This window comes from Rattus norvegicus, chromosome 7 (assembly GCF_036323735.1).
Source record: "Rattus norvegicus strain BN/NHsdMcwi chromosome 7, GRCr8, whole genome shotgun sequence".
Lineage (NCBI taxonomy): Eukaryota > Metazoa > Chordata > Mammalia > Rodentia > Muridae > Rattus > Rattus norvegicus.
The window spans coordinates 20,472,351-20,482,155 of NC_086025.1; the positions used below are offsets into that span (position 1 = coordinate 20,472,351).

The 9,805-nt window shown below is 45.1% G+C and overlaps 1 protein-coding gene across 3 annotated transcripts in view; it reads left to right on the top strand.

The window, feature by feature from the left end:
- The window catches only part of Cry1 (cryptochrome circadian regulator 1), a 64,266-nt gene extending 54,825 nt beyond the window's left edge, over positions 1–9,441 (top strand). Inside the window, 3 exon segments of one of the 3 annotated variants that reach the window (NM_198750.2) lie at positions 7,653–7,724; positions 7,821–7,928; positions 8,826–9,441. In NM_198750.2, coding sequence (NP_942045.2) covers positions 7,653–7,724; positions 7,821–7,924 — 176 coding nt within the window. In that variant the 3' untranslated portion in view covers positions 7,925–7,928; positions 8,826–9,441. 3 annotated transcript variants of the gene reach the window in all.
- The last annotated feature ends 364 nt before the right edge of the window (positions 9,442–9,805 follow it).

The following is a 9,805-nucleotide window of genomic DNA, read 5'->3' on the forward strand; positions in this document are numbered from 1 at the left end:
TTGCACGTGAGTCTGTCATACAAAGTCTTTCTGAGAAACCGTTTAGTTTCTTAATCAGTTTTCAGTGTCTGTGATAGTAGCATCGAAAGTCCCTCTATGAGCTGAGAGGTGGCTCAGTGGCTCAGAGTGTTTGCTGCTCTTACAAAGGACCCAAGTCAGATTCCCAGATCACAGCACACATCTCACAACTGCCTGTAACTGCAGCTTCAGGAATCTGACACCCTGTGCTAGCCTTTTCAGATACCTGCACACACACACACACACACACACACACTGTACTTAAAAACAAGCAGACACAATGTAACTATCTGTAGTTAGTTAAAAATACATATCTGTAGTCCTTAGAAGTCAGTGTATGGTGGAAATTTGCATCCATTCAAGCAAAACTCATGTGAGGCAGAATAATGAGACTCAAAACAAACATCTCTTCAGAAATGCTTTTTTATTTTAAGGTACAGCATGTTCTAAGCTATTATTAAAAATAAAGCTTTTTCTTCTTCTTCTTTTCTTTATGGTGCTGAGAATTGAAGCCAGAACTTTTTTTTTTTTTTTTTTTTTTTTTTTTTATTAACTTGAGTATTTCTTATATACATTTCGAGTGTTATTCCCTTTCCCGGTTTCCGGGCAAACATCCCCCTCCCCCCTCCCCTTCCTTATGGGTGTTCCCCTCCCAACCCTCCCCCCATTGCCGCCCTCCCCCATAGTCTAGTTCACTGGGGGTTCAGTCTTAGCAGGACCCAGGGCTTCCCCTTCCACTGGTGCTCTTACTAGGATATTCATTGCTACCTATGAGGTCAGAGTCCAGGGTCAGTCCATGTATAGTCTTTAGGTAGTGGCTTAGTCCCTGGAAGCTCTGGTTGCTTGGCATTGTTGTACATATGGGGTCTCGAGCCCCTTCAAGCTCTTCCAGTTCTTTCTCTGATTCCTTCAATAGGGGACCTATTCTCAGTTCAGTGGTTTGCTGCTGGCATTCGCCTCTGTATTTGCTGTATTCTGGCTGTGTCTCTCAGGAGTGATCTACATCCATCTCCTGTCGGTCTGCACTTCTTTGCTTCATCCATCTTGTCTAATTGGGTGGCTGTATATGTATGGGCCACATGTGGGGCAGACTCTGAATGGGTGTTCCTTCAGTCTCTGTTTTAATCTTTGCCTCTCCCTTCCCTGCCAAGAGTATTCTTTTTCCTCATTTAAAGAAGGAGTGAAGCATTCACATTTTGATCATCCGTCTTGAGTTTTGTTTGTTCTAGGCATCTAGGGTAATTCAAGCATTTGGGCTAATAGCCACTTATCAATGAGTGCATACCATGTATGTCTTTCTGTGATTGGGTTAGCTCACTCAGGATGATATTTTCCAGTTCCAACCATTTGCCTACGAATTTCATAAACTCGTTGTTTTTGACAGCTGAGTAATATTCCATTGTGTAGATGTACCCCGTTTTCTGTATCCATTCCTCTGTTGAAGGGCATCTGGAAGCCAGAACTTTTATGCTGGGAGAAAACATTCTACACACTGAGCTGTATTCCCAGTCTGAGAATACAATCCCTTTAAGAAGTAACTATTTGTAATCAGAAAGTTCTTATGTCTCTATGAAAGCAGCATGTGTGCTGTCTTCTAAGGATTAAGTTTTGTGGGGAAGAAGACATGTTTTTGTCTTGCACCCAGAAGTAGAGGATTGGGCTACCTCTGACAGTGATCTCCAGGGCCGTTAGTGGTGCGTCCTCGCTTGGTGTTTGAGACACCATCCTGGGAAGGTCGGCCAGGCCGGCTTACAAGGCCTCGCAGTGTGGAAGCTCCTGCATAAGACTGAGTGCAGCTGAGCCCCTTCTGCATCAGGAGGCCTGCTCTGCAGATGCGTTTCTGTGTGTGCTGTTTATAAGGTAAAATAGTTCACAGCTGGGACCTGACTCACCTGAAAACAGCTGTCAGTGGTGACAGTTTGCTGCAGATCTGTTCCCCTGCAGCCCCTATAATTTGAAGCAAGTCTCTGTATGTTGTTTTGAAAGTCCTTTCAGATCTCTTGTTCAGTTCTCGGCCTGCCTTGTCAGCCCCCATACAAGTGTGAGAGGCAGAAGCTCTGGGGAGGGCCCTGCTGACAGGCAGGAAGCAGAGGGTGGGCGCTGGTTGGCTGTAGGTGCCTGGGGTGAACTGTGCTGGGACACACTGCCCCCGAGCCGTTATTAGGAGTTATCCTGAGGCTCATCACCATCGCAAGTTAAACTGAGCTGACTTGGCTTCATAAATTTATTTAAAAATCCTTTTCAGGTTACAGAAGAATTACTCATGAAATTACTGTAATTGTATAAATGTTTGCCGACACTGCCTTTGGGGATGTTTCTCTGAGGCGTTTAAAAGACATAAAGAATAAACCACATAGCACTTCCAGTCTAAAGTGTGGAGGGGAAAAGGTGAAGCCCTCTAGGTTGCTGCCTCATTGAATAGCATACCAGGGAGAGCGCACCGAGAGCCAAGGGAGCAGACACACACACACACCTCAAAATAAATGTTGTTAACGTAAACACAGAGACTGGAAGCCTGTGCCACATTCTCAGTCATTGTATTATGGTAAGTAAGGGGGAGAGGGGTCACTTCAGCTCACCACCCGTGGCAAGGAAGTGATGAAGACAGAAACTGCAGGCAGCTGGTCACATGACACCCACAGTGGAGAAGCAAATGGGGGATATTGCTGCTCCGCTCGCCGTATTCTATTCAGCGGGGATCCTAGCCCATGGTTAGATGCTACCCACGAGCATGCCCAGAGACTGTCATGTTGACAGTGTTACCACTGTAGCCATTCAGATGACTGCATGAAGGCCTGTCACCACTCCTTTCCCATACTGCGCACGAGCCTGTAATGAACAGTAGGCAGAAGTGATTCATTTTAGGAGGAAACAATAAAATAATAATCTCCAGTGTAATTTAGAAAACTCGGAAAAGTGTAAAAGAGAAAAAATGCCTTGTATAGTTCCCATTAATGTAGTCCTTACTAAAACGCCAGTGTGTTTCTTTTCAGAATCCTTTTTTGTTTGAGAATTTCATAGATGCATGTAGTGTTTGATCAAACCCACCCCTTCCCTTTCCTCCAGTCCCTCACCCTCACACGGGCTATTCCAGTTTCCTGTGCTCTGCTTCTAAAGCCAAGAATCCATGTGGTGCTTCCCGTGCATAGCTGTCCATGAGCCTGGGGTGTCTCTCAGGACCCACATCCCTGAAGACAGCTGGCTCCTCCTAGCCACCTTCAGTTGCCAGTAGCCCCTCAGCTAGGGTGGGAGTTATGAACGCCCACCCACATCAGCGCTGGGATTTTGTGTGCCCTGACTTTTGTCAGGTCTTGTGCATGCAGTCATAGCCCTTGTAGTTCCTGTTCCAACACTTTCTGGAACAAGTTTGTTTTCCCCAGTGCAGGCATCAAACCCAAAGTTGTGTGCATGCTCTGGAGTCTACCAACTGATCCACGCCTTTTTCCCAAAAATAAGCAGATTTTGTTTAGAGATGGCACCTTATCATGGAGCCTAGTTTAACCTCAAGTCAAGAGCAGCCTGCTGCAGCTTCCTGAAACCTGAGATCACAGGTTACATCCCCACCCTTGGTAGGAAATCCTTTTTTCTTTTTAAGTGAATTTCAGGTGGGCAAGTTGCCTCAGAAAAGTACATGCCACCAAGCCTGACCCACCTGAATTTGACCCTTAAGATCCACATGATAAAAGGACAGAACCCCCCCCACACACACACACACACAGAGTGGGAACATGGTATTTTCATTTCATTATCTCTTACATGCTCTCAGCATTTTTTGTGTAAACTGCAGTAAAGACCCTGAAGACACAGATTTAGGGATTTCTCTCCCTTCCTTCATTCCTCCCTCCCTCGCTTCCTTCCTCCCTCCCTCCCTTCTTTCCTTCCTCCCTCCCTTCCTTCCTTTCTCCCTCGCTTCCTTCCTCCCTCCCTCGCTTCCTTCCTTCCTCCCTCGATTCCTTCCTTCCTCCCTCCCTTCCTTCCTCCCTCGCTTCCTTCCTTTCTTCTTCCCTCGCTTCCTTCCTTCCTCCCTCGCTTCCTTTCTTCCTTCCTCCCTCGCTTCCTTCCTTCCTCCCTCCCTCCCTTCCTTCCTTCCTCCCTCCCTTCCTTCATTCCTCCCTCCCTTGCTTCCTTCCTTCCTCCCTTGCTTCCTTCCTTCCTCCCTCCCTCCCTTCCTTTCTTCATTCCTCCCTCCCTCCCTTCCTTCCTTCCTCCCTCGCTTCCTTCCTTCCTCCCTTCCTTCCTTCCTTCCTCCCTCGCTTCCTTCCTTCCTTCCTTCCTTCCTCCCTCGCTTCCTTCCTTCCTTCTTTCCTTCCTCCCTTCCTTCCTCCCTCGCTTCCTTCCTTCCTTCCTTCCTTCCTTCCTTCCTTCCTTCCTCCCTCGCTTCCTTCCTTCCTTCTTTCCTTCCTCCCTTCCTTCCTCCCTCGCTTCCTTCCTTCCTTCCTTCCTTCCTTCCTCCCTCGCTTCCTTCCTTCCTTCCTCCCTTCCTTCCTCCCTTCCTTCCTTCCTTCCTCCTTCCTTCCTTCTTTCCTTCCTTCCTTCCTTCCTCCCTTCCTTCCTCCCTTCCTTCCTTCCTTCCTTCCTCCTTCCTTCCTTCCTCCCTTCCTTCCTTCCTGTGTGTATATCCAGCTGTTTTAACTCAGTACAGTATTTTCAGGGTTATTCACTTAGTTGCTAAAGAATGAAAAACTGAAACTAAAGTTAATATTTTGTGCCTTTTCTAAGGACCTTCCTATGACTCTTACCAAAAGTTGGTCTGTCCCTCCTCAGAGCCACTGATAGCACTGTCATTAGTAAGCCCGCTTACTCCTGGACTCTGAGCTCTGTACTGTAGATCCTTTGTCTTCACAGTAGTTATATCCGTAGTGTCTGCAGCAGCTGTGTGAGACACACATGAATAAAGCAACAAGGGAAGTGTACGTCCTGTAAGTGAGGATGCATTGTTAGCAGGAACTGATGCACCTGGAAGGCTCTCAAGGTCAAAGCCAGCCTGAACTACGTGATATGACCTGATCTCAAAAAGAGATGTATTTGCTGTCCTGAGCATGAACTCACCGTGTATCTGTCTCTGGATATGCATGTCAGCGACATTAAAGTGCACTAGAACCCTTCATGAAGGTGTAGATAGTGCTGTACCATCATGCATGGCAACAGTTTCTAAACACGGTGACCCTTATCCACATACATGCTCACATGTTGTATGTTTCCAGTATAAGTAGAAAATGGCCACTCTGTAAACAACAGCATCAAAATTTAAAACAAAATCCCCATGAAGTAAAGTGTCAAAGTTCTTCTTTCTTTTTTGTTCGTTTTTGTTTGTTTTTCTTTTTGTTTTGTTTTGTTTTTCTGAGACAGAGTTTCTCTGTGTAGCCTGGCTGTTCTGGAACTTGCGCTGCAGACCAGGCTGACCTCAAACTCAGAGAGATCTGCCTCTGAGTGCTGGGATCAAAGACGGGTGCCACCACCACCTGGCTGGCTTCTTTATTATAGTATGGAGCTATCCCTTCCCAGGGATGGAGGTTGTTATCTGTGATCCAAGGAAGCCAATTGTCAGATTCTGAGTACCTGAAAAATGGAATTCCTTATCCAAAAAAGAACCTTTTGAGCATTTAGTAGAAGTAAATCGTCTTGAAGCAGCATGCACAGGCCTACGTGGGTCCTCTGCATGTATATTAAATATAGCTTTCAACTTAGTATTTGTATCCGAGTCCTGTGTCTCGTCCTCCCTGTGCCTGCGCCCGCATGTTTTCCTTCTGTTGGGTTTTCTGTCCAGCCTCGATGGGATGGACTTTGCTTTATCTTATGATGCTTTATTTTGTTGAAGGTGGTTCTTATCTCTTCGAGAAGCCTGTCCTTTTCTAAGGAGAGACAGAAAGGGAGAGGATTAAAAGTCTGTGCCACCACCACCCGGCCAGAATCGATTTTCAGTAACAGGAAAAATAAAATGACTGGGTGTCTTTTCAGTATTCATTTGTTTATTTTTTTTAAATGGGGTTTTGCTGTGTAGCCATAGATAAGCTGGAACTTGCTGTGTAGATCAGGCTGGGCTCAGACTTGTGGTAGTCTTCCTGCCTTGACCTGCCCAGTATTAAGATTGCAAGTATACACCACTCTGCCAGCAAAACAAGGAAAGTCTTGGGGTGACAAATCCATGCGCCGTGTGGCTATATGTCCTTTTTCTCTCTGGTCTGTTTTGAATTATTGTTTATTTGTTTTGAAACTATTTCATGTAGCCCTGTCTGCTGTTGACTCTCTGTGTGTTCAGCAAGGACCCCTTGAACTTGTTCTACCTCCTGCTTTTGTCTCCCATTCCTGGGATTACAGTATGTACCACACCCAACTTGCATATACCTTTCATAGTCTGGGCACTGAGCGAAGGAACATGTTTCTGTGAAGCTTTTCTGCTCTAGAAGTCAGTTTCCTTATAGGATGGCTTCCTTTTTGGAAGGCTTGTTAAATTGCTTAAGCAACTGCTCCATGTGAGGTTCTTGCCTTTGTGATCCGAATTGTGTAGCTCTCATCTCCACTGAAACACATTTTTAAAGGGCTCCGACAGAAGGATGTGGCACCAAAGGGCAGGGTGAAGGTCCGACATCTTCCTCATTGTGTTCCTCCGTGTGTTTTCCCTTCCTGGTCACTGTCTTAGTTAAGGGTTTTACTGCTGTGAACAGTCACCATGACCAAGGCAGCTCTTACAAGGACAGCATTTTGTCAGGACAGGAACGAGGCAGCATCTCAGCAGGCATGGGTCAGGAGGAGCTGAGTTCTACATTTTTATTGAGGGCTGCTAGGAGAAGACTGATTTCTGAGCAGCTAGGACGAGTGACACACCTACTCCACTGAGGCCACACCTGCGAATGGTGCCATGCCATAGGCCAAGCAGGTGCAAACCATCACAGTCACATGTCCAGCTATCACCTGGTTTAAAACCCTGTGCTAGAAAAGGAAGCCTGAAGAGAGGGCTCAGCAGTTAAGAGAACACACTTGCACTTGCCAAGAGCCTGAGTTCAGTTCCCCACCTCCACTTTGGGTGGTTCATAACTGCCTCTAACTCCAGCTTCGGGGGATGCTGATACCCCTGACCTGGGTGGGCACCTGCATGCATATGCACACACCCACATAACTAAAAATACAGTAACCCTTTAAAAAAATAACAGACGATGGCTCACTCGGCAAAGTGCCCGCTGTGCAAGGACTCACACATGAAGACTAGGTGTGGCGGTGCACATGTCACACTGACAAGAAAGAGGCAGACCAGGAAGGAGCCCACTGGCCACGCAGTCTAGCCAGGCGGTGAGCTCTGGGCTCAGTGAGAGACTCTGTCTGAAGAACTAAGCTAGAGAGAAAGACACCTAACATCAACCTCTGGTTTACACACATACAAGCACACACATGACATGTACTACACACAAAAATAATACATGTGAACACTGCATTCAAAATGAAAATAAAAGAACCAGTGGCTTTTGCCTTGAACTGTCAACAGTTTTCTTGATTGGAGATTGTGATGTTTTGACTGAGTTAAAATTGAGAAAAATTTAGAACTAAACTTAAATACAAAAGCTAAAAATTGACTTTACAGTCCTAATACATATATATGTCTTAAGTTTTTAAGTCATTTTCTTTTGTTTTAAATCCAGACTGCTCTCAAGGAAGTGGTATTTTACACTATGCTCACGGAGACAGTCAGCAAACTAACCCACTAAAGCAAGGTAAGACAGTGCGCTCGCTCGCTCGCTCGCTCGCTCGCTCGAGCCCGCCGCACTCTCCCCCTTAGCCCAGCTCACGCTTGCTCTGTAAATGTGTAGGAAGAAGCTCCATGGGCACTGGCCTCAGCAGCGGGAAGCGCCCAAGTCAGGAAGAGGACGCACAGAGTGTTGGCCCCAAAGTCCAGCGACAGAGCAGTAACTGATACGGTAAATACTTAGGTTTTTCTCTTCCCTGCTTTAGTAGTGTCTGTAACTAAAATTAAGTAATTCCATGTGAGGACTGATCTGTTCTCTACCATATGAGCAGTTGTAGTAAGCGCAGTTAGTGATTGAACAGGAGAGGAGCGCCTGTACTGGACACAGCACTGAACTCACAGCCAGGCTCCCAAACCACTGTGTGTCAACTGGAGACGCGTATGGCTCTGAAGAGGACATGGCTCTCTGAGGCTAGAACTATAAGCCTTCTCCTTTCAATAACCTAATAAGATCCCTCTCAGACCCTCCCTGGAGCCTTTACTCTAAACATTGATCTGTAAGGAGGGAAGGGTTTGAGAAGGGTATCGCAGGCCAGCCTCATACTGCACATATCCTCCTGAGCCCTCTTCCCAAATGCTAGGACTGCAGACCCTGTAAGCTCAGTCCATCCTTTTATCTTCTGTCCTGCTGCTTTGAAAACCCCATCGTTAATTTTTAATTAGTGCTGGGCCTTGTTAGAAGTAGCAAAAATCGGGGTTGGGGATTTAGCTCAGTGGTAGAGCGCTTGCCTAGGAAGCGCAAGGCCCTGGGTTCGGTCCCCAGCTCCAAAAAAAGAAAAAGGAAAAAAAAAAAAAAAAGAAGTAGCAAAAATCGTGCCTACATCCAATTTAATTCAATTTATGATGCTGTTTTGTGACTCAGTTAATAGGAAAAGTATTTACCTTCTACCTTGTCAGTTTTTAAAGATTTTCATGCTTTCGGTTATCTTAAACTCCTTACGTTATTATTTTTATGCCAACCTTACTATACGTTTCCTGAAGTGAAAGTTGGTAAATGCTCAGCAGTCTTGTGTCATTTAGTTCTCTGCAGTGAAGTTTTACTTGTTTTTTTTCCCCCTTTAAATCACAGAAAGCATGCGGGAGGAGTCCTCGCAGCTGAAGTTGGTGGGAGAGTCAGTACTTCTCATTTAAATTATTTAAAAATGTCATTCATTCATGGAAAACAGTTATATTTCGAACATATTATTTCTAATATTTCTGTGGTTTTTAACTTTTTAATGAATGTCACATAGGACAAGTGGTAATTTGTATATAAAGAACTTGGTAAAAAATTTGCTTAATGTAAATATAGCCACAGTTAGAATAGACTCATCAGTATATTTTTGATAATTTTTCATGTATGGTAAAAGTTAAAGTTAACAGATATTCTGATATAAATCTCAAGAGTTTTGAGAGTCATTGTGGGAAAATGGGAAGTTTTTAGACTTTCTTAAAAAGACTTTGTTAAAATTTTAGGACACATTTTTCCAGACATCATTGTTTGACCTAATTTTGCAGTCTTTGATAATACTGCTTTAGAAGCTCCGTGGAATCAGTGCGAACGCTCCTGTCTGCGTGGACAGTCTGTGTTACAGCCCGTGCAGCTGCTCTGACTCGCACTGTGCACTGTGCCCAGCCCCTTTGTCTCCCTCCTTGTTCATTTCCAGCTACCGTGACTTTGTTATTAAAGTATATGCAAATATGGAGTCTCGTGTACTTGTGTTCATTTTCATTCTGTTTGCTTGGTAAGAGGATTGTTGTGTGAGGTATGATTAGATTACAGATATAGAAGGCACGTGTCACCATTTTGAATAAAAGAATAGGCACTCCCACCAGCAGACAGTATCTTTAGAATGATCTGGAAAGCAGATTTACAGCCTGGTTTGTTTGTTCTCACAGAAGGGGTTCTGTCGATGTAAGTTGCTGTGTGAGGCAGCAGCTAAGAGTGTGGGTTCAAAGTGAAAGCTTTGGGATCCTGGACAAGACTTTCCTTGCTGTCTCCATTTCTCCGTCTTAAATGGGAGTAAGAAAGAATCTGCTTTATAGTTGAGTTTCATGTCAAGAGCTCTT